Here is a 22,558-nt window from a genome sequence, read left to right as displayed (position 1 = left end):
AGGATACATGCACAAAGTTGCCATCCCTAATCCTAAAATGACAAGGGAAAGAAAGAAGAAAGAGTTTATCAGGACTCAGAAAGGGCAGCAAGTAGAGAAGGGAACCTGGCATGAGCCTTCCCTTTTCCTTTTTTTTAAAAACTTTTATTTTTATTATCATATATTGCTGTACTGAGGAGACGTTGGGATGTTTGTAAAAGTGCTTGCAATATATTTTAGTTACATTCACCCCTCCATAATTTTACTTTTTCTGTCTCCCTTCTTCTTAGGATAGTTTCAATAGATCTCATTTTTCTATTTACATACATGAGTACATAATATTTTCACCATATTCACCCTTTCTTTATATCTTCCTCCTTCCAGTGGTACCAAGTGCACACAGGATCTGTTTTACCTTCCTGTCTTTCTTTTTGCTTTTTTGGATAGCTATATAAGGATTTTCATGATGATTTTTTCCAAGTATATATTTATTATATCTTGAATTGGTTTGTCCCCTCCATTTTTCTCCTTTCTACCTTATTCTCCTTTTATGGTGATTTCAACAGATTTAAATATTCTACATTCAGTCTTGTGTAGAATGTACATCAACCATATTCATCTTTACTTCCTTCTTTTACCCTTCCCCTTCTGTTAGTAGCCTCCCCTCAGCACAATCTGTTTTTCATTCTTGTCCTTCACTGTTTAGTTGTCTGTTGGTGTTACACCCATGCATGCATTGTGCTTAAGTCAATGCAACTGCCTCCACTGCACTTCCCTGCCTGTTTCCCCCTGTGCTGTGTGTTTAACGATTTTCACTGTGTTTTATTTTATCTTGTTCTTATACAGATAATATTTCATTATTGTTGTTATCTTTCTTTCCTTCTTTTCCTCCTCCCTTGGTTACCTCTAGCAGTCCTACTTTTGGGTATATAGTTATATATATTTGTATGTATGTATAATACTGCTTGAAATATAAGCCCAATACAAATATAAGCTTTCCTCTTCTGTATGGGGATGAAGACACCATGAGGAGCCAATATGAGCGCTTGTGTGGGGACCCAGTAGAGTAAACGGTCCAACTCTAGGTTTTGCATTACTGTTTCCTTTCAGCTTCCAGCACTGACTAAGTCACACCAGAAACTGGAGACCCAGAGGGCCTGCTAATGCATTTTTGTCAAACACAGAGAAGCACTCTAGAAAACAAATCAAACAAGTATCCATTTTACCACATACCACCCAGCTCGCATGTTTATATCTATTCTCATCTGTGGTATTCTAGTGAGTGGGCTCCCTCCATCTCTATAGATAGACACTTGCCCTTATATTCTCCTCATTTAGTGATAAGTTCAGGATTGAGTTCATGACCTCAGCTTGGAATTCCTTAGGTCTAATAATTGAGGGGGTGCAATTACTGTTTATTTTTCTTCTACTTTGTTGATACAAATATGTAAGTCATGTGGGTAAGGTGTATGTTTTAAATGATTAATGATAACCTTCTTAATTTGGGATCTTTGAAAACAGCAAATTTAGGTGATATCAATGTTATTTAGATTAATATGAAAATAAAGCACAAAGATAACTCAGAGCATCCTGTCTCAGTGAAGGTAGTAAATATAAATCATCTTTCTGTCAGTTTCACAGGGGAGGAGTAAGCAAGATGTGAAGAATTATCTCCTGATGAGGGTTAAACAGCTCCTCATTTTCATAAACTGTCAATGGATGGGGACTATCTTTAGCACGAGAATTACTACATTTGAGACCAGCAATTTCTGAAGAGTTATTTATTAAATATCTTACATAAAATAGCACCTGAAGATTTATAATCTAGACACTACTTTTTAAAACCATTTCCTGTTTTAAATGGGAATCTCTTACAATTTAAGCTTTCATTCAAGATTAGAGATTTTTATCAGTTTGTATTATATGCCATCTCTGTTGCATGACTAAGTCTGCATTTAGAAGTTTAGTTTTTTGGCTAACAGAGAGTTTTGTTCGTTGAGAAAAAGCTGCCATTTGTAGTTATATGAAATGTAATTATCTATTTTTTTTAGAAAGAATACTGTATCAGCGTGAAAAATGTAGTTCACTGAAAATCAGTACATTTGAGGGATAACATTAGGCTTATTGCTTATTGTATGACTTTGAGGAAGAAAATTTTAAAAATTATACTCATTTAATACAGTATCATTATTATACAGAAGTTAACTCCAGACATTTCCAGTTCTTAGGCTATAGATTATATGCTCGTCCATAGTTCAAGTTCTTAGTAAGCACCTCTCAACAGCTATACCATATCTAGAACTTTTTACTATCCTCTAATATTCTGTATGCAAACCAATATTTCATCTCATGTTGCATTACATTGTTTGTTTCAGAAGTTGAGGCAAAAACTCCTAAATTGCAACATCCCACTGCAGTTTGCAAGTGGAGATTGAGGGTCATAAACTGAAAGAAGGAGGCATGAAATGAAATGTTGGCACTAACAGGGTTACAGTCCCTATACTGCATTTATCCCGAGTCTCATGTCTCTAAGGACTGGAGGAAGCCCTTTAAATTCATTCTGCTTGCTTTCAGAATTAGAGCTGTCATTCGTGGCAAGAGGAACTACTGTATCAAGTATGTGAGACCTAGGTATGAGGAAAGCGGGAAAAAATAGGAAAACATAGAGGGGAATTTAAGAAGCAAAAGAGAGGAGGAAGGATATAAAAAGTGTGAGAAGGAGACCCCAGAGACTTCTTCAGGAAAGGAAATGCTCTCAGTCTAGTTAATGACATCATTTTCACGAAATTATCTTCATAGTTCCTGTTGATGCTTGTAGGCTCTAAGTCAGATGGAGATTTTCAGATAGGTAAATCTTACTTAAGATGCAGTAGACTTTTATGTGCTCTCTGTCCAAGGACAGGTTGTTTACATTGGGTAAAGGATGACTTTCAGATCTAACAGAGAAGGGACTTCAGAATGAAAATGGAATTTCACCAGATCACTTTCAGCTCCCCTTTAAACCCAAGTATTTGGGGTTTTTTTTTAAATGTAATTTTAATTAAAACCCAAAGTTCACAACCCTATATTAAATTCCTTTTGACTTTCAAGTTTATAAACTAACCCTACAAACTCCTTCCGCTCATTCTGGGAGGTGGTGGGAGACATGGTATGTCCAGGTGGATGAATTTATAATTTACGTGATCAGGAGCAACAGGAGTTGAACAGTCAACACTGATGTTATGGTAACTCCAGAATGTGAATGTGGTTGCCAGATTCCTAGCTCACTGAAATCCCAAGGATCTCATTTCTTATCTAGGCAGAACTTCTCATTTTATACTGGACAGTATTTTTTTTTCAAATTTTACAACATATAGAATGAAAAGCAAAGCAGTAGTACATCCACCATAATTATCAGAGTAATTTGGGGGTGAAAAAGTGATTAAAGAGCAATTTATGTCTGACTATATTACAACTTTACTTGGTGAAATGGAGAGGAAACTGACAAAGCTACTGAGATGGATTTTGGAAAGAGCTATTTCATGCTGCTTTTCTCTGAGAGGACACTACACAGTCTTCCATTTCTTCCACAATACTATTGCTTGTCAAAGGATTATTGTTGTCCTCCGTGTCCTGTTGTGATCATTACCATCTTCATCCTCACTTGTAGTCTCTATGTATAAGGATCCATTTTTTTTACTTAAAATATATCCCTTCTCTGTTTCATCTTATTTTTAAGTAGAATTTTCAAATGTTCTGCAACAATGAAATGATAAATATTTGAAGCAACTGATATGCTAATTTTTTCTGATTTGGTAATTATATAGTATTTCCCTTAATTCCCAGGACAATCCTTTCAATTTGTTATTATCTTTAGCTGTCAAAGGAGGCAATTTTGGTGCAGATAGGAAAAATAATTTGTTCACAATCACAGTGCAAGAAAACACTGGAACCAGGCCTGACCCCAGAACCAGAGAAAAGTTAACAAGGATTGCAGGCAGTTGTCTCCTTAAACTCTAGATAAAAATCATTGCCACACTTAGTGTGATTCACATTGGCCTGGAGGTCAGATATCTCCTAGCTTTCAATTAAACTTCATATTTCCTTCTTATTGGCAGTGGGAGACAAAGGTTAAAAGATAAATGATTTGAGCTGACTAAGCAGTGATGTGGATAAGAGGCAGGTTTCCTGCTTCTGATAATGGATGAACAACTCTTAAGGAATCCCCACAAAGAAGGGTTAAGATCTGGGGATCTGGGTACTGTGAATGATAATGAGACAAAGCATAGGGAAAAGGATGAGGCAGAAAGGTCCAAGATCAGCAGGATTTGGGTAGCTAAAACCCAGAGTGAGAAATGCAACAGGATTGTATTAGTTTTTACAAAATATAGATAGAGCTTAACAATGTGAACAGTCAGAGAAATTGAATTTATCCCTTAAACTTATTTAATTTCATTTTATGGGTCTTTCATTTCTTAGAAAATTGCCATGGTTAAGGCTCCTAGGCAAATATCTTCTGCATTTACAATTTATCTTCGTGGGACTGAAGGAAAGTGAAAGGTTAAGTTTAGCTACAGTCTCAAAAGTTAAAGATGGAATTCATTTACTTATGATGTGAAATAAACTTTCCCACCTATTATAAATTCTCACAGCAGCATTTTGATGAGCATGAATAATTGCCAAGCAAAGCACACATGTGCTTTTAAGAGGAAGCTAATCTTTAAGACTTCAGCTTTTCTCTTGACTACAGAAGAAATGGGAATCAATCTGTTTGAGCTGCATTTAGTGTGAAGGTCAGATGCTGAAAGGCTAATTCTGTCATATTTATTTTTTCTTCTTATTCTTTTAAATCATGCGTTTCCACTCTATTATTCCAAAGGTCCATCCATTTGTTTCACTAATATTTTCCCTCAAAGAACTAGTCTCTAAATAAATCATTTCATTCTGAAAATAATGGGAAGAAGATTTTGAATTTTTAAAATGAGAGTCTGGGAGAATTCTATTTCCTTTGTTTACTTGGGGTATTAGGAGTTGAGCCCAAAGTATTATACTCCTGCTTTGCTACCTGAGTTATATCTCTAGCTCTGCTGCTGTTTTTATTTCATCTCATTTACTTTTTCTGGTCTGGCCTTCAGTTCTAATCCTCTTGCCCGTGCGTGTCAAGCAGCTTGGCAAGTGCCATCACACCCAGAGATTCAACTTCCTGAAAGTCACATATTTTACATTTTATTGTGAGATTTTTCTTTTTAAAAGGTGCATTTTATTTGATATTTATTATCATATTACACCATTTTTCAAATAAGTGTATCTTAACGTGAAGTAAACTCTTGGAGTAACAGGCCAAAACCAAATTACATGAATCAATTGTCCTAAGAAACATGGCCTGTGATATCTATTATGTAGTTGGGGTTAGGTAAGAAAGAAAAAGACCATGCTATTCAATAGTTGGTTGGATTATATAAAGGCGATTATTTATTTTTATTTTTTGCATGCTGTTCTACCACAGTGAAAGACAATAAAAAGCTTAGCCAGATAATTTAATGCAAACCACTGCAGTAGTCTTAAAAAAGAAAAAACTAATATAAGACTTGAAGCCTTGTCCAAGAAGTTTCTAAGAAACTTGTAAATTTACAAATGTGTGTTATGCAGGCTGTCTGGGTAATTAATAGCTTTGTCAGAAAATCATCCATGTTAATAAGAGATGCTGAATGGATTTGCATCTGGAAGGTAGAATTGAATGCCTTGGTGGTTATAAAGTTGGTATTTTACTTAACTGTCAATAACCAGAAATGAAAGAGAGGAGATGAAGCAGAAATGTAGAGAGGGATTAAGGAGTGAATGAATAAAAGCACTGATGTTTTGTTTTACTTTTCTTTCTTTCATTTTTTTTCTTGAAGCAGATCCTTATCAATGCCTTCCTCATTGGAGAGCAACTGTGGAATTGGATTGTGCTTTAACAGTCAGCCCTATGGCAGCCTCAAACTCCAGCAATACCCTGTCTTCCACATTCTATCTGACAGGTATCCCTGGCTATGAAGAATTTCACCACTGGATTTCCATCCCATTTTGTGTTCTCTACCTTGTTGGAATAACAGGCAATTGTATGATCCTGCACATTGTCCGGACAGATCCTAGGCTCCGTGAGCCCATGTACTACTTTCTGGCCATGCTCTCTCTCACTGAGATGGGTATGTCACTACCCACAATGATATCACTTTTTAGAGTGTTGTGGTCAATTTCCAGGGAGATCCAGTTCAGTATCTGTGTGGTCCAAATGTTTGTGATTCACACTTTCTCCTTCACTGAATCATCAGTGCTCTTGGCCATGGCCCTTGACAGGTATGTGACTATCTGCCACCCTCTGCATTATGCTACCGTTCTCACCCCAAAACTTATTGCCAAGATTGGAATTGTAGCTCTCTTCAGGAGTGCTGTCCTAATGATTCCACTGCTGGCACGTGTAGCCTTTTTTCCCTTCTGCCATTCCCACGTCCTTTCTCACTCCTACTGTCTGCACCAGGACATGATCTGCCTTGCCTGTGCTGACATCAGATTCAATGTCGTATATGGGTTAGTTCTGATTACTTTGCTGTGGGGCATGGACTCTCTGGGCATTTTAGTATCTTATGTTTTCATCCTTCACTCAGTGTTAAGAATTGCATCCCGTCAGGGGAGGCTTAAGGCACTTAACACATGTGCCTCCCACATCTGTGCTGCGCTCATTCTTTATGTGCCTATGATAGGGTTATCTGTTGTCCATCGTTTTAGCAAACACTCCTCTCCTCTCATTCACATCTTCATGGCTCATATCTACTTATTGGTTCCACCAGTGCTCAACCCAATCATCTACAGTGTGAAGAACAAGCAGATCTACCAAGGAATCCTCCATCTGATTTCCCCTCACAAAATCAGTTCCACTGTGATGTAGGCTTGTCCTCAAGACAATGATGGCTTCAGTACCAGTGCTGTGAACCATATTGAATTATATTTTGTAGATATAGTGGAAGCAGAGTTGTCAATAAAAAGCTAGTTGAGAAGAAGTACAGCCAAAATAGCATCATGATAAGGCTCTGATAGAGAAGTTTGGTGTCCATTTAACGTGTGCTACATAAATTCCCCTTACATATGAATGTGTTGCAAAAGAGTGTGTTGGAAATCATGTCTGTTTACTCTCTCACTTTTATCCTCAAATATGGTTCAAGTAACTTATCTATGAAGTTTTCCTGTAACATAGAAAACCTATATTTTATTGCTTCTTGATATTCTGTATTATTTGTCATCAGATCTTTTATTACCATTTTGTTATATAATTTTTATGTTTCTAAATTTCTTAGAGATGGAAGATTTTATCTTAATACAAGAACAGATTATCTTCTAAACAGAAATTATCAATTCTTGCACTGCCTCAGCATCACCTTTTAAACATCTATGCACATGTTCTTCCCTCTCTGAGAAGGTTTAGTTTCTTCAGATTAGAAAGGAGTAAACTCCAAATATTTTTTTCTTTTACTTATATGATAAGAGAAGTTTTAATGTTTTTCTTTTTATTGTTCTGAGAATCAAAGCTGGAGCCTCATGGTTGTTACAAGTGTTCTATCACTGAACTAAATCCCCAACCCAGTAATTTTAATAACATAGAAACCTGACAGCACTTTTTAAATGCTCCCAGATATCATGTGAAGCTTGTTATTATAACCCATTTATTTAAATATATTTTAATAATAGTTTAGAGTAAGTGACTAATTAAAATGTAAAAAAGATGAAGCTTATTGAGAGCAACTACTTACAAGGGTGTACAGTTTGGGTCTTTCACTTCTTATCTATATCTCTTTAATATAAAAACATATTTTCTTATTTCTCTGAATTAATTTAGTACATGTTTATGCATAGTGCCACCCATAGAATTGGAGAATATCTTTGGATTAATTTATTGGATAAATGATTAATATCCAGGATATACAAAGAGTCTAAAATTTTCAACATGAAAAGAACAAATAATCTAATAAAAAATGGGCAAATGAATTAAACAGACAGCCCTCAGAATAAGAAGTACAAATAGGTAATAAACACATGAAGAAATGTTCAATGTTCTTAACAATGCAAGAAACACAATTCAAAACTACATTGAGAATCCATCTCATTCCAGTCAGAATGGCAGACATCAAGCAAACAAATAACAACAAATACTGGTGAGTATGAGGGGAAAAAAGAACCCTCATACACTCTTGGTGGGATGCAGACTAGTACAATCACTATGGATACCAGTGTGGTTTCATCAAAAATCTTATGACCTTATCCATCAACGTTACTAGATTTTTTTAAAGAATATCATTATAAACAAAAAGTTAGGGTTCACTAGTTAGAGAAAGAACCAATCAAGGCAAAGTAAACCCTCCTGTTCCAAAAGGCATTCAACTAGGTCTGCTTTCATGTGCATCAGACAGCATACCTATAAGGAGCACAGTATCAGTGCTAGGATTTTTCATAGAGTATGCTTAGTTATTAAGCTCTGTCATATGGTATCTGCTGTTACTCAAATGTGGTACCTATTTGGAACACCCAGATAGAGCTACAGGTGTTCAGCAAGGTTAGAAGAACACTTGCCAGGTTAATTAACAGTTTGGTTTTCAATGGCTGTAGTAATTGAGTGAGGCAGTTGGAGCATTTGCTATGAATAATTCTATTTCTTATTGAAAAACAAATTATTAATATTGGATGAGTATTCAACAGTGTGACTAATGTTAGAAATTATTTTTTCTAAGAATTTCTCTATAACCTTAGAAGAATAGTGATGTTTGTAGTTACCATAAATCAAGCTTTGGACATCCAAATGAATAAATAAGTAAAAGACTGCCTTTAAAAAAAATACAGTTTTCTGGGCACACAAGCATAGTGCAGTCCACTTAAGTGTTGATGTAGTTTATAGTCAGTCTCCTTTTCTCTTCTACAAAAGGGACTGTTAAGTAAACCAGTTTTCTAAATAGTCATTCTTAAAGAAATTTCAGACTTACAAAGTTAGAAGTATCATTTTATTTAAAGTCCCTTGGTTTTAATTTTTTAATGAGTTCTTCAACTTTAAACTTGCATTTGGAATAGCTGTTGCAATTGTAGTCAGGTGTGAGACTTTTTGTGAGTTGACATATGCAGTCTAAACATTGTTTCACTAAAGTTGCATATTTTCCTATGCCCATGATGAGTTTGTGAACCATGACGAAAATGAGACTAGATGATGCCTACATGAAGTCAGATAATAGTAACTACAGTGGTTGCTTGGTTAAGATTATCGTTAAACTATAATTAATGATTTGGATGGCAGGGTTTATCTCTTTGTTGTAAGCTCGCATAGCTGAATTGCTTAAGTATAATTTATAGCACTTCAGTGTAGTTAATTCTTAAGGAAAAATATGAAACCTAAATTGTAGATTTCAAATGTACTGTACAACCATTGTATCTGTAAATAACTTTACTTAGCACCTTTTTGTCACTTAGAATAGTACGTAACACAACTTGAGTGAGGGCTTTGGGAAGTATTATCAAGTTCTAGTGTTGCTTCTTAGTATTCACTGAATTTTCAGTTCTGTCCTAGACATTTACACTACAGTAGACAATTCCATTCTCCTGTCTTTTTGTTAATGTGCTCTGTACTGCTGGTGAGTGCTCCTTGTTTCCATACCAGCTACTACAGAAGGTTATTTTATATCCCTATGGCTATTGGTAAGGCTACAGAAAAGAAAATCTATATTTGTTTGCAACACTAATAACCCTTTGACTGCTAATGTATGATTCTGCTAGTGTGCCTTGTTCTGGCTGCTTTTTTGTGCTAATAAATTATGTTTGGTGGTGGTGTAAAAAAAAGCACATACACATGACCAATAGGTATATGAAAAAGTATTCAACATCACTAATCATGACAGAAATGAGCAATATGAATATCTATCTATAAATTTACATCTACTAAAATGGTTTTTAGCAAAAAGACAAAAAATAACAAGAGTTGAATACAATGTGAATGTAAGGGATACTTGCACACCATTTGTAGGAATATAATAAGTATATTTGTTTTACAAGACAATGCAAATCTTCTTTAAAAAAGTAGAAATAGAACTACCGTGTGATCCACAGTGTATATACATACATGTATGTGTGTGTGTGCGTGTGTCGGCATGGTCAGGGGCTCGAAAGGAACCGATTGACGGTCCGGCCCAGTGAGCAGAGAAAAACACTCCAGAGACTGCTTCAGAGAACCAAGTCTGATTTTACTTCCTCAAAGCAAGTGTATATGTGTGTGCGTGTGTGTGTGTGCGTGCGTGTGTGTGTGTGTGTGTGTGTGTGTGTGTGTGTGCTGTATGGGCTAATCAGGGATCAGCTACGTTTCCCCCCTCTGACTGTGCAAAGAAACCTCCACTAGTAAGGCCATTTTGGTTTCCACCTGATATAACTGAGAAGTAAGCCTAGTGGAGATACAACAGAGCAATCTAAACATCAGGATAGACATAATTAAAGGAATCAAGTTGTAAGGGTTAACTAATTTGGATCATAGTGATGAGATATGACTAATAAAGCCCTGAAAAAAAATCTCTGTACCTTTGTAGCATCTTTAGGGTTAAAGCGAGTTGAATTGATTTTTATAACCTATTGTGTTAGATTATATAGTGTAGCTCTAAATTTGACATACCAGGATTCCTTTATAAGATGTTACTGGTTGAAGCTACTGGAACCCAGATCCAAATTATGTTTCTCCCCCAGATTGTGCGGTGATGATAGCAAACATGAAAATGGCAATCACAGACACTGGGGGGTTGTCCCATGGGCTGCTTCAGTGGCTTTCTCAGCAGCCCTTTGACATAGGCGTTTTACAGATCCCCACGTTATGTCTGCGGCCTTATTAAATTGTCTCCAGCACTGTTGCTTCCTCTGTGGACTGTTTAGGCACATATGTTGGAGCCTTTCTCGAAATGGCTGGGGATCCAGATCAGTTGGGGTTCATTTTCTGGAAAGACACAAGCATAACCTCAACCATTCATTAGCAAAGGATCAGGTCCCCTCACCTGTCTGGTAAGGGGGTCCTTCCATTGGACCAAAGGATGAGGTGTCCATGGAGCCAAAGTTCCCCAATGGCGCACCACAGGAGAAGTGGGCCCCTCCTCTCCCTGTAATGTTGTGAAAGTTAAGAAATTTAAAGTGAATAAGGCTTTACTTACGTGTACTGTGGGCGTTGGGGGTGTTTGTTCGCCCTCTGTTTTTGTAGTAAGCCTTTTGATTCTTGATGAGCCTGTTCTATTATTCCCTGTCCTTGAGGATTATATGGAATACCAGAAATATGTTTAATGGAGTATTTGGGACAAAAGTCCTTAAATTCATGGCTAGTGTAAGCTGGCCCATCGTCTGTTTTTATTTTGTGTGGGACTCCCATAACCAAGAAACAGTTGAGGCAATGTTGAATAGCATGTTTTGTTTTTTCCTCAGGCAAAGGGGTGGCCATGATATATTTAGAGTATGTATCTATAGTAACATGTAGGTATTTTGTTTGCCAAAAGGACTGTAATGGGTGACATCCATTTCCCATAAGGCGTTGGCCCTGAGACCCCTAGGGTTTACTCCCATTCCTTGTAGAGGTCCAATGGGTGCCAAAGGAGCACACTTATGGCAGTCTCTAATTAGGACTCTACACTGGACATGTGTCAAGGAAGGGAAGAGAGCTTGAAGATTTTTTGCTGATTGATGAAAAACATTGTGGAATCTCTGTGCTTGGTGAAGAGATGAAGCAACCCATATCTGAGTCAGTCTATCTGCTAGGGCATTTCCTTCAGCCAGGGGCCCATGTGTTATATAAACACAGGATGGTTTTGGTGTTCAAGGAGTGTTTGTATAAAACTTAATTTTCTATCCAAGGCTTGAGTTAAATCCACCTTTAAATAGGCACCGGGCAATTTGGGTAATATTTGAGCACAATATACACTATCTGTTAAGACATTTATGGGCTTGGGGAATTGTTTAAGGACCATTTCTAATGCTGTTAGTTCTAGTAGCTGAGGCAACGCAGGGTCCGAGATGTGGACTTGCATTTGTGGTTTATTGCTGAGAGGAGCATAGGCCACTATGCCTATTCTGCCTGGAGCACTAGCATCTGTGAACATGAGCGTCGCCCGGGGGATAGGCTGTGACACCACTCTGAAGGTGGATGGAGAGGAAGCAAGGCTAAAGCCTGTAAAGAAGGATCAGTAAGTAGCTGGTGAGTTATAGTACCAGTATACTCCCCCAAGGCTACTTGCACTTCAGTACTAAATTCTAACATTTTACTTAAAGTTTCTTTTGGACATGGAATCACCAGTTGATCTGGTTCCTTCTCACAGCCTGTATAGCAGCCCTGCATGTTTTTATTACAGCCTCTGCCACGAAAGTAGGACTGGGGTGCATTTTTGAGGCAGAGAGGTTTGTAAATGGACCCATTCCAATATCCCATTAAGGGGTTGACACAGAACCCCAGTGGCAATCTTGGAGTTGGAAGTATGATACCCCATAAGGCCAGTTTAGGGCCGCATTGCTTCAAGAGAATATCTTGTATGGCCTTTTGTACAAGATTAGAGGAGTGATAGGCTTGAGGAGTCACTACTCGTAGTGAATTCATTGCTTCCATGAAGCAAATGAAATAGGGGTTGTAATTGAGTAGAGGGTGTCCCCAAGCCTTGTCTAAGCCAATTTATGTCTCCCAGAAGTTTTTGAAGCTCATTGAGGGTTATTTTATCCTTAATTGTAAGTTTGGGAGGTCGTATAGTGAGGCCTCCAGGTAACAATGTACCTCCAAGAAATTGGAAAGGATATTGACTTTGAATTTTTTCATTGGCCACTTGTAGCCTGAATTTGTTTAGTCTGCTGATTACTTGAGGGAACAGACGAGTTAATTGTGTAGCATCGGGGTGGCTAAGTAAAATGTCATCTATATAAAGAATTATAGAGAGAGGCGGGAGGCCTAAAAAGGGCTGTAAGGCTTGTGAAACACATATTTGGCACAAGGTGGAACTGTTTTTCATACCCTGTGGCAAAACTGCCCATTGACATTGGGCACAGAGTGTTGTGTTATTGTTGGTAGGCACCGAAAAGGCAAATCTTTCCCATCTTTTGGATGTAAGGGTATGGTAAAGAAACAATCTTTGAGATCCAAAATCCTAATAGCATAACCAGCTGGGACAAAATTTATCTGTGGGAGACCTGGCTGTGTGGTCCCCATTTTCTTCATAGTGCGGTTGATTTCTCGGAGGTCCTGTAACAACCTCCAGCGGCCTGCAGCCTGCTTTTGAATGACAAAAACAGGAGTATTCCATGCACTAGTTGAATATTCAAGATGGCCTTTGTCAAATTGTTCTTTAACTAATATCTTTAACTGAGTTAGCGTTTCATTAGTTAAGGGCCACTCTTCCACCCACACCGGTTCATTATTATGCCACTCTAGTGGTATGGGGAAAAGCATCGGAACAGTGGCCTCTAGAATTGGGGATGTGGTTGTCCTTCCTCAAATCCTCAATGTGTACTTCCTAAAGCATTTTGGTCTTCTGTCATGTCCTCATAAAAGGCCTTATCATCAGTAGTAATTACGGCCCCAACAGAGCCCAAATAGTCTCATCCAAAAAGATTGTTAGGTAATCCTTCCAACACTAGAGGGCGAAAATGTCCCTTTTCTCCATCACAATCCTCCCAAGTTACAGGGTGTCTTACTTGGCTACTGGGGGTGTGGCCTGCCACTCCTAGAACAGGTGGTCCCTCTATCAATGGCCAGTCTTGTGGGACTTCCGCTTTCCTGAGGCAGCTAACATCAGCCCCAGTATCAATCATGCCCTTGCAGACTTTTCTGCTTATGTGGAGAGTCTTTCTGGGTTTGCCAAGACCCTCCAAAGGGATGGTCCACCATACCCCCAGCTGAGTTATTCCCAGCTGATTATATGAGTGCTCCCTTTGTTGTCGGGCTGGGGCTTGCCCCTCTTGGAGTTTAAAGACTTCCCATCTTTGTCATACTTTGATTTACAGTCCCGAGCCCAATGGTACCCTTTATGGCATTGTGGACACGGTGTTTTAGGTAGAGCTTTAGTGTCTTTTATGTTTGTTTTAGCTCCCTGTGGACAGGAACATTTGGTGTGTCTTTGACAGCCACACTCCCAACAGGCAGTGTCCCCTTGTTGTCCATTTCCTCTTATGGCCATAGCAAAGGCTTGAGCCATCAGACTGGCCATACAGGCCAGAGAACCTAAATCCCTACATGCTATTACTGTGGAGGAGAAATAGCCCCACATGTATCTGGCTCATGTTTGAGACTACTAGTGATCTAGGCAAACCTATATCATATAGCCCTGCTTGCAGGCTTGCAGGGTGTGGTCACTTATGACAAGATGGTGCTGGGTGCCTGTCTCTTCCGGCTTACTTGGATTACTGGGCGAAGTGGCCTCCCCTGAATGGTCCACATAGCTGATCCCTGATTAGCCCATACAGCACATATATATACTTGCTTTGCGGAAATAAAATCAGACTTGGCTCTCTGAAGCAGTCTCCGGAGTGTTTTTCTCTCCACGCTGTCAACCTCCCCACTGCTCACCAGGCCAGATGGTCAGTCAGTTCCTTTCGAGCCCCTCACTGTGCCGGCAGTGTGTACATGACAAGGAAATGAAACTTGTATATCAAAGAGATATCTGCACTCTTATGTTCACTGAAGCATTGTTTGCACTAGCCAGGAAATGGAACTTCCATCAACAGATAAATGTACAAAGTCTGGCATCTATACACAAAAGAATGCTTTTCAGCCTCTTGACAAAAGGAAATTCTGTCATTTGCAATGATATCAAGGAGCCTGGAAGACAGCCTAAGCAAAATAACTTAGAAATAGAACACAATATACCATATTATCTCACTGACATGTGACATCTTGAATACTTAAAAACAGGGAATAGAATGATAGTTTGCAGGGGATGGGAGAAGGAAAAATGAAGAGATGTTCAAACAACACAGTTTCAGTTAGAGAGGAAGAATAAGGTCTTAGACACATTGCCCATCATGGTGCTATAGTTAATAATAGTACATTGTATATTTAAAACTTGCTGAAAGGTAGAATTTAAAACTCACCACAAAAACTTGTATTTTAAATAATGAATATATTTCAGTTTGATTTAATCATACCAAAAATTGCATAGGTATATCAAAACATTGTATTTTGTCTGATTATCTTATACAATTTTAGTTATAAGTTTAGAATACTATTAGTAAAAGTCAATATAGGATAATTATGGCATAACTATGAAGAAAAAGACAAAAAAATTGCTGCACAAAAACTACAGCAATATTTTCATGTCTTTCAATCAAATTTGAGGATATCTGTAGGTTGGAGAAAACCATAGGCAAAGGTGAAAGATCAAAAGGAAAAGTTTTCAATGTCTATGTTGTGCATTAGGTAAAAATATCCATGACACATTAGCAAATATACAAAAAAATTTTACAAAGTCCCCAATAGAAAACAAGAGTGAAAACAATTTATAGGAAAGGGAAATGAGCAAAGTATTCTCCAACATGTTCACAGTGTTTCAAACTAGGAAAGAAAGTGGTACAAATTTAGGCAACATAGATACAGCACTTAATTCCCATATTACATCAGTAAAATAGCTAAAAATTGAGAAAGAGATAATGAACTAAATAAATATGTCCAGTGAGGTACCATTGGAGGGACAATAGACAGATTCATCCATAGTGGAGAGAAATTCATTCACTTGAAACTCTGAAAGAGTGAATACACAGATTAATATAGAAGAAGAATACAAATGTGACTGGATGTATGTAACTTGTTTTTTTGTAAGATTGTACAAGTGAGTAAGAAAAACAATATGGATATCATGAAATATTCTGAGCACATTTACACTTTAAATTGACCTTAATTTTTTATGGGAAAAGGTGAAATTCAACAATTGTCATGGTGGAATTAGAATTGCATTGTCCTCTTGAATTTCAGATAGCTTGCCAACACTAAATTCATTTGCTCTTTGACTTAATTTGCTCTTATTTCTCCAGAGAAATAAATATTTAGTTGGCATCTTGGACTCCCTTTTGACTGGGCACCATGGTACAGTGTCTTTAGACTGCAATCTCTAAAAGAGGAATGCACAAATATCCATATAAAAAACTCTGGGGAGATTGCAATGTTAAGATTTCTGTTCCACAAGACTATTAACCACTGGTTTGTTTATCATCCTGGCTCAGGCCACTTTTGCTTTGATCGTATGTCCCTTAAGGGACCCCTCTTCCTTCTAAACCTTAGGGTTCTCCTGAGTATTGACATAGCCCATTACAAAGCAACTGTAGCTACCAACTTTAAATACAGTCCACAGACCTGATGTAGCAGTCATTTATATTAGCATCTGCAATACATTATGAATTGTAAGACAGCATTTGAGATGAAGCAGATGAAAGTAAATATGAAAAGAAGTTTCATAAACATATAAATTGCCTTGCATATTGAAGAGACTTAGTGTGCATCTGAATAGCTTGGTTTGGTAATGAAGAGGAGCCATGGGATCCAAGCAGGTTTTTTTTTTTTTAAATGTATACAGATGTATTTCAATATTTTACTAGTCAAGGGCTGACCTTCTACATTTCTGTTATGCAGTTGATTTCTAGTCATGTAACTCAGGCTAGAAATAATTTTGATGAATATATTTCAAGGAAGCAACAGAAGTGAATGAAGGTTAAGACAGTAATTTTGAGTAAACTAACCATCTCCAAGAGGGTCAGAAGCTTCAAAAAGATTTTAAAGATCTGTGAAATTCTTTGATAGCTATAGAGGACTCACAAAGACATCCAGTCTTCCCTTAGAATTTTTGAGACTTTCTTGGATTTCCTTCTCAAAATCTGATGAATGAAACTGACAAAAAAGACACAAAGTTTAAGGTAAGAACTTTAACACAAATACAAACTTATAACTGTTGATGAAATCTTAGAGTCAAATATATGGAGGTGTCAAGGATAATTCTTTTTTTTACAACTAACATTTCACTTCTCTCATCACTTCTTAAAATTTGAAATGTACATGAATATGTATATATATATATATATATATATATACAAAATTACCATACATGTAATATTGTATGTTGTTAATAATGACAAATTCCCCTGCAGCACATTGTCTTAGAATATGAATTTTAATAGCAGTAATATTCTTTATTTTATTTATTTTTAATTTTTTATTTTAATTATCTTCTATTTTTATTAACATATTGTTGTACTTGGGGTACATTGTGGCATTTACAAAAGTGCTTGCAATATATCTTAGCTAACTTCACTCTCTCCATAATTCTCCTTTATTCCCCTCTACTTCATCTTAGCAGTTTCAACAGGTCTCATTTTTTTCCATTTTTCTACATGAGTATGTAATATTTCCATCATATTCAACCTCCTTTACTTCTTCCCTGTATTCTCCCCTCTCCCTTTAACACCAACCCCCCAAACAGGACCCATTTTACCTCTGCTTATGAACAAAAGATATTTCTGTTTGTTTAAGTTAGCTGTATAGGGATTCCACGTGTATATGTATTATATCACAAATTGGTTCATCTTCTCCATTTTTTTCTCCTTTCTACCATAGTCCTCCTCTTATGATGATTTCAACATGTTTAAATATTCTATATTCAGTCTTATATAGAAAGTACAACAACCATACTCACCTTCTTTACTTCCTTCTTTTACCCTCCCTCTTCTGTTATTTCTTTCTCCTTAGTGTGACCTGTTTTTCATTCTTCTCCTTCATTGTTTAGGTGTCTGGTCATTGCTCAGTGGGGTTTTTGCCATGGTATTATGCATTGTGCTGAAGTGGATATAATCCCCCTCCACTGCAGTTCCTCAGCCTTTTCTCCCTATCCTGTATTGTTTAACAGTTTTCAGTGTGTTTTGTTCCCACACAGATGTGCTGTATTATTATTTGTTGTCTTTCTTTCCTTCTTTTTTCCTTCCTTGTTCTCCTCTACCAGTGCCACTTTTAGTATATGTTCTGTATATATTTGTATGTATATATAATGTTGCTTGCATTGGTGTTGGGCCTATAATCCACATATGGGAGAAAACATGACCTTTTGCTTTCTGAACCTGATTAACTTCACTTACCAAGGTGACCCACAACTGATGAATGAATGATGAAAATATGCTATTTATGTAAAAGTATAACTGAGGTTTCTTACTTTAAAAACTAGGCAGCTTCTTTTCCCACCAAGTAAAATATAATTAAATGTAAGAGTACAAAAGAATTTATGCATTTTGTATGAAATGTTTTCATGTGTGTTATTATAATACATAACACAAAATATGTAGTGGATTCAAAAAAGGCTAAATAGAAAATGTCATTGTATTCCCATGGAGTTATCTGCTCTGAACTGCAGGATTCCAGGCAAGAGGTTTGCTCACTGACTGAGAAATGAGCAAAAGTCAAGTGTCCAAGTTCCCAGATGGTTTAGATAGTGTCAACAGATTTCTGATTTACTTTATATACTTGTATGAAAAATGGACATAAAACTTGTTGAAGTTGTTTTAAGAAAGGAGGAGGGGTGAGGAAAGCATAAGATGGAGGGGATGAATCTGACAAGTACATTGTAGGTGTATATGGCAGTGTCACAATAAAACCTCCCATACAACAAACATACACTAGTAAAGTCTTTTTTTTAACTGAAAAATTTTAAACAGAAAAGAAAAATTATCAGGACATTAAAAACAGAAATGGAAATGTTGAAAGACCCAGATTTCTACTCAAAGTAAGCCTTGGAGAAGAGTCTTGAGGAGCAAAACATCACAGAAAAAACAGATCATAGTTTGAAGTGCTCCTGCAAACCTCTACTTTTAGAGCACTAGAAGAAGCTTCTCTTGTCTAAGAAAAAGTCATTTATTTCTTAGTATAGATTACACATGTTACCATGATGTAAGTAAGTTATTGGGAATTAAATGACTACAGTTTTAGATTTTTGATTATGCTTATTTGTCTTGGCTAAGCCATATGTATATGTATTGAGGTGGGTTCATTTGCTTCTCATAATCAAAACTTTATGCTTAACATTATGCCATTTATCTCCAATCAGACTCCTGCATTTTTGATTTCCCAGAAGCAGATATACGCATGGAACCTGGCATGAGAAGTCTAAAGAAAATAGTCATTAAAACATTTTCAGAAAGCAAAATATCAACAAATACTTAAAATCTTTCATACTTTAAGAATTCAGTGTATATAGATTTGTTTTAAATTCCTATCTTTATGCAGGGTTATAATCTTCATCTGCCATGTAGTCATTTCTATAATGTATTTGATAAAAGCTTAAGTTCTAATTTTTTAAAAATTCTTTATGAGTCACTAAAAATTTCTTAATTTCTTGCACAAAACACCTCATTAACTCACTGACATATGCTTAGAATAGCATATGCTTAAGAATAGAAGATACCATAGCCTTTATTTTTTCCCATAGAGGTATTATTTGGACATTCAGACAAGGATGCATTGCCATTACAAATATTTATTACTATATTAAGCTTTCTTATCACTGGATTCATAATCAGAAATTGAGGTATTGGCAGAAATTATGGATAAAAATTATGTGATGAAGAGTGGAATAACTATTCCATAACTTGAGTGCTAGGTAGAATGATAGAGGACATTAAACTGGGGGGATATGGCTGATGAACTTCATATACTTATATGAAATAGGACAATGAAACCTCTTCCAACTGCTTTAGGTGGGGTGGGAGTGAGCTGAGGGAGAGATATGGTGGGAGTGATCTAAAAAATGTAGATGTGAGCCTATTCAGAATTGTCACAGTGAATTCCCCCCAATACAAATCTATCTCAATTTTAAAAATAAAATAGTGATTTTATTCTGTTAAAAAATTTAAAAACATGTTAAAAGGTCCTAAGAAGCTACTCTTTCTGCTGAGAGAAAAAGGTTGAATTGAGATGCTTGTTCTTCACAATCATTGGACAAGATGATGCTTGAGCAGTGTTCAGTCCAGAGTCATGGTTTCAGAAAATGGAACAGCATATTATCAATGAAGGTGTTTATATGCAGATATTTAAACCATTTTATTGCATGAATAAAAAAATCTATCATTACTTCTTCTTTTATATGGTTGTGTTACCTTATTACCAGATTTTCAAGGAGTTAGTTTTGTTAAATAAAAACTACAGGAACCTATGGTTTGAGACTTAAGCTCCTGCCCTGAGCCTGAAGAAATCACCCTAAAAACCAAGATGAAGTCCCAAATAACAAAGTTCCATGCCACCAAACTAAAGCCAAATCTAAACTGTTATTAAAAATATAAGAAATAAGCAGAAAGAAATAGCAGTCAAATTTGCCAAGCAGGTTAGTGTCCATGATCATGAAGTTTTCTCTGCCTTAGTCCTTACACAAAAATAGTATCTTGAAGTAACCTGGGGCTAGCCAGCAAATTGTTTGTGTATCCATCTCTCTTGCTGCCCCCACCTTTCCAGGAAAGCAATATTGAAATGACCAGTTTCCTTTTTTATTTCTGCTTTCTTCAGCTTTTCTTTTTTCTATAAAATGAACCTCACTGTGATCATATATATGATTCTTTTTCTACTTTACAGAATTAAGGGCTGACCAGTTCTAGAACGAAAAATAAAACCAATTATATTTTATAATATAAAATTTTGTCCTTTGATGGTATAAAGTATGTACGAATTTACCTGTTATTCATGACAAAGCATTTATTGTCTATAATTTTGATATGATTTTTTTCTTAACAGTATAGTTAAAAAGTATTGCATAATAAAATATGCAATGTTGATTGCTGGTGTGTTTTGTGAATGTCTGCACTTACGTCTCCATACTTTATCTCAATTCCTTGAAAACAAAAACACTGACTTTGACACAAAGTTAAGATTGTTTTATTCTCTGCCCACCTAAAAGGAAATAAAACTTTGCATCAGAATTGAATTATTCTTCAAAACTCAGAAAAAAAAAAACCTGTAATAGATGTAATCTCATTTGCAGATGGTGATGTGGTTTTACCCAAAAGGGTTACAGAGGTTTGGTGAACATTCTGTCATTCAGGGAGACTGTTACAGAGTGAGTCTGGATTCCATGCAGGATCATGAAAGAACAACTTTGTAATTCTATTTTATGCACATAGCAGACTTGTCTGGCTACTTCATGCTAAATATGGCACACCTCAAGTTTTAACATGGCAGACAATGCTACTCATTAGCACATTTCTTCATTCTTCCTGGTTGGTATTCCTGGGTTGCAAGAGTTTCATCGTTGGTTTGGCATCCCTGTCTGCCTCCTGTTTTCCTTGATCCTGCTGGGAAACAGCATTATCATTGCTACTGTCAAGCTAGAACCAAGCCTCCATCAGCCTATGTACTTTTTCCTTTGCGTGCTGGCAGTGAATGACATGGGTCTTGCCACTTACACAGCCCTCAAGATGCTTGGCATCTTCTGGCTTGATGCACATTGGATTGTCTTCAACATCTGCCTAACGCAAATGTATTTTATCCACACACTTTGCATTGTAGAGTCTTCCCTCTTAGTTGCCATGGCCTTTGTCGCTATGTAGCTATTTGTATTCCACTGCATTACACAACCATCCTGACAACATCAATGGTGACTAAAATGGGTATAGTTGGTGTGGTCCGAGCTATACTCCTGGTTTTTCCAGGTCCTTTTCTTATTAATAGGCTGCCATACTATACAAACTATGTCATCAATCATGCCTATTGTGAGCACATGGCTGTGGTGAAATTGGCGAGCGCCAATACCTCCATTAACAGAGTATATGGAATCTCAGTGGCCCTTTCAGTGATGATATTAGATCTAGGGCTCATAGCCACAGCCTATATAAAAATTTTCCAAGCTGTCTTCCAACTTTCTTCCTAGAATGCTCGCTCCAAAGCACTGGGCACCTGTGCTGCCCATGTCTGCACTATTCTTGTTTCCTACACCCCTGCTCTGTTTAGCTTCCTAACTCACCGCATTGGCAAGAAGGTACCTCCAAGTGTCCATGTAATCTTTGCAAGTCTGTACCTCCTGGTGTCCCCCACAGTCAATCCCCTGGTGAATGGTGTCAAAACTAAACAGATTAGGGATCGAGTGATAGATCTCTTCTTTCCAGTTAAGCAAATTTCTAAAAACTAAAACATTTAAATGCAATTTAGGTTTATAAAATCTGGTTTCTGAAGTCCTGGTATATTAATAAAGTTACAACCTTGTTTTCAAAATGTTATTTCTCAATTAACTTATGCTCTGTAGAAGGAATATTTGTTGTGATACAATATTTCTGTGTCTAGTGTCAATTTTATCTTTATGTGTGTATCAGTATGACAAATACACACCTATCAGTGTGTATTTGTCATTTAACTTGCTCTCCTCACACATTTCTACTTCTGTTTAAAATAGATCTATATTTACTTGTGGTTACCATTGACCTTCCTATTTCCTACATCTATGCCTATCTACAATATAAGCTTGTTCAGTAAAGTGTGTTATATTCATGGGAAATTTCAGACAAAATACATACCGTACTTTTACTTTAAATTCCAACACATAAAATTGTGGAAATCATCATTCCCATCAAA

At 36.7% G+C, this 22,558-nt stretch overlaps 1 protein-coding gene and 1 pseudogene across 1 annotated transcript; both read left to right on the top strand.

Moving 5' to 3' along the window:
• Nucleotides 1–5,926: 5,926 nt before the first annotated feature.
• Nucleotides 5,927–6,886, top strand: LOC109694075 (olfactory receptor 51G2-like). The gene has a single exon (XM_074066894.1). It carries the CDS (start codon nucleotides 5,927–5,929, stop codon nucleotides 6,884–6,886), a length of 960 nt encoding a protein of 319 aa, XP_073922995.1.
• A 14,279-nt stretch (nucleotides 6,887–21,165) lies between these two features.
• On the top strand, nucleotides 21,166–22,118 carry LOC109694082 (olfactory receptor 52P1-like; annotated as a pseudogene).
• The last annotated feature ends 440 nt before the right edge of the window (nucleotides 22,119–22,558 follow it).

Source organism: Castor canadensis, chromosome 1 (genome assembly GCF_047511655.1).
Source record: "Castor canadensis chromosome 1, mCasCan1.hap1v2, whole genome shotgun sequence".
NCBI classification, from domain to species: Eukaryota; Metazoa; Chordata; class Mammalia; order Rodentia; family Castoridae; genus Castor; species Castor canadensis.
This window is presented reverse-complemented; position numbering and strand designations above follow the sequence as displayed.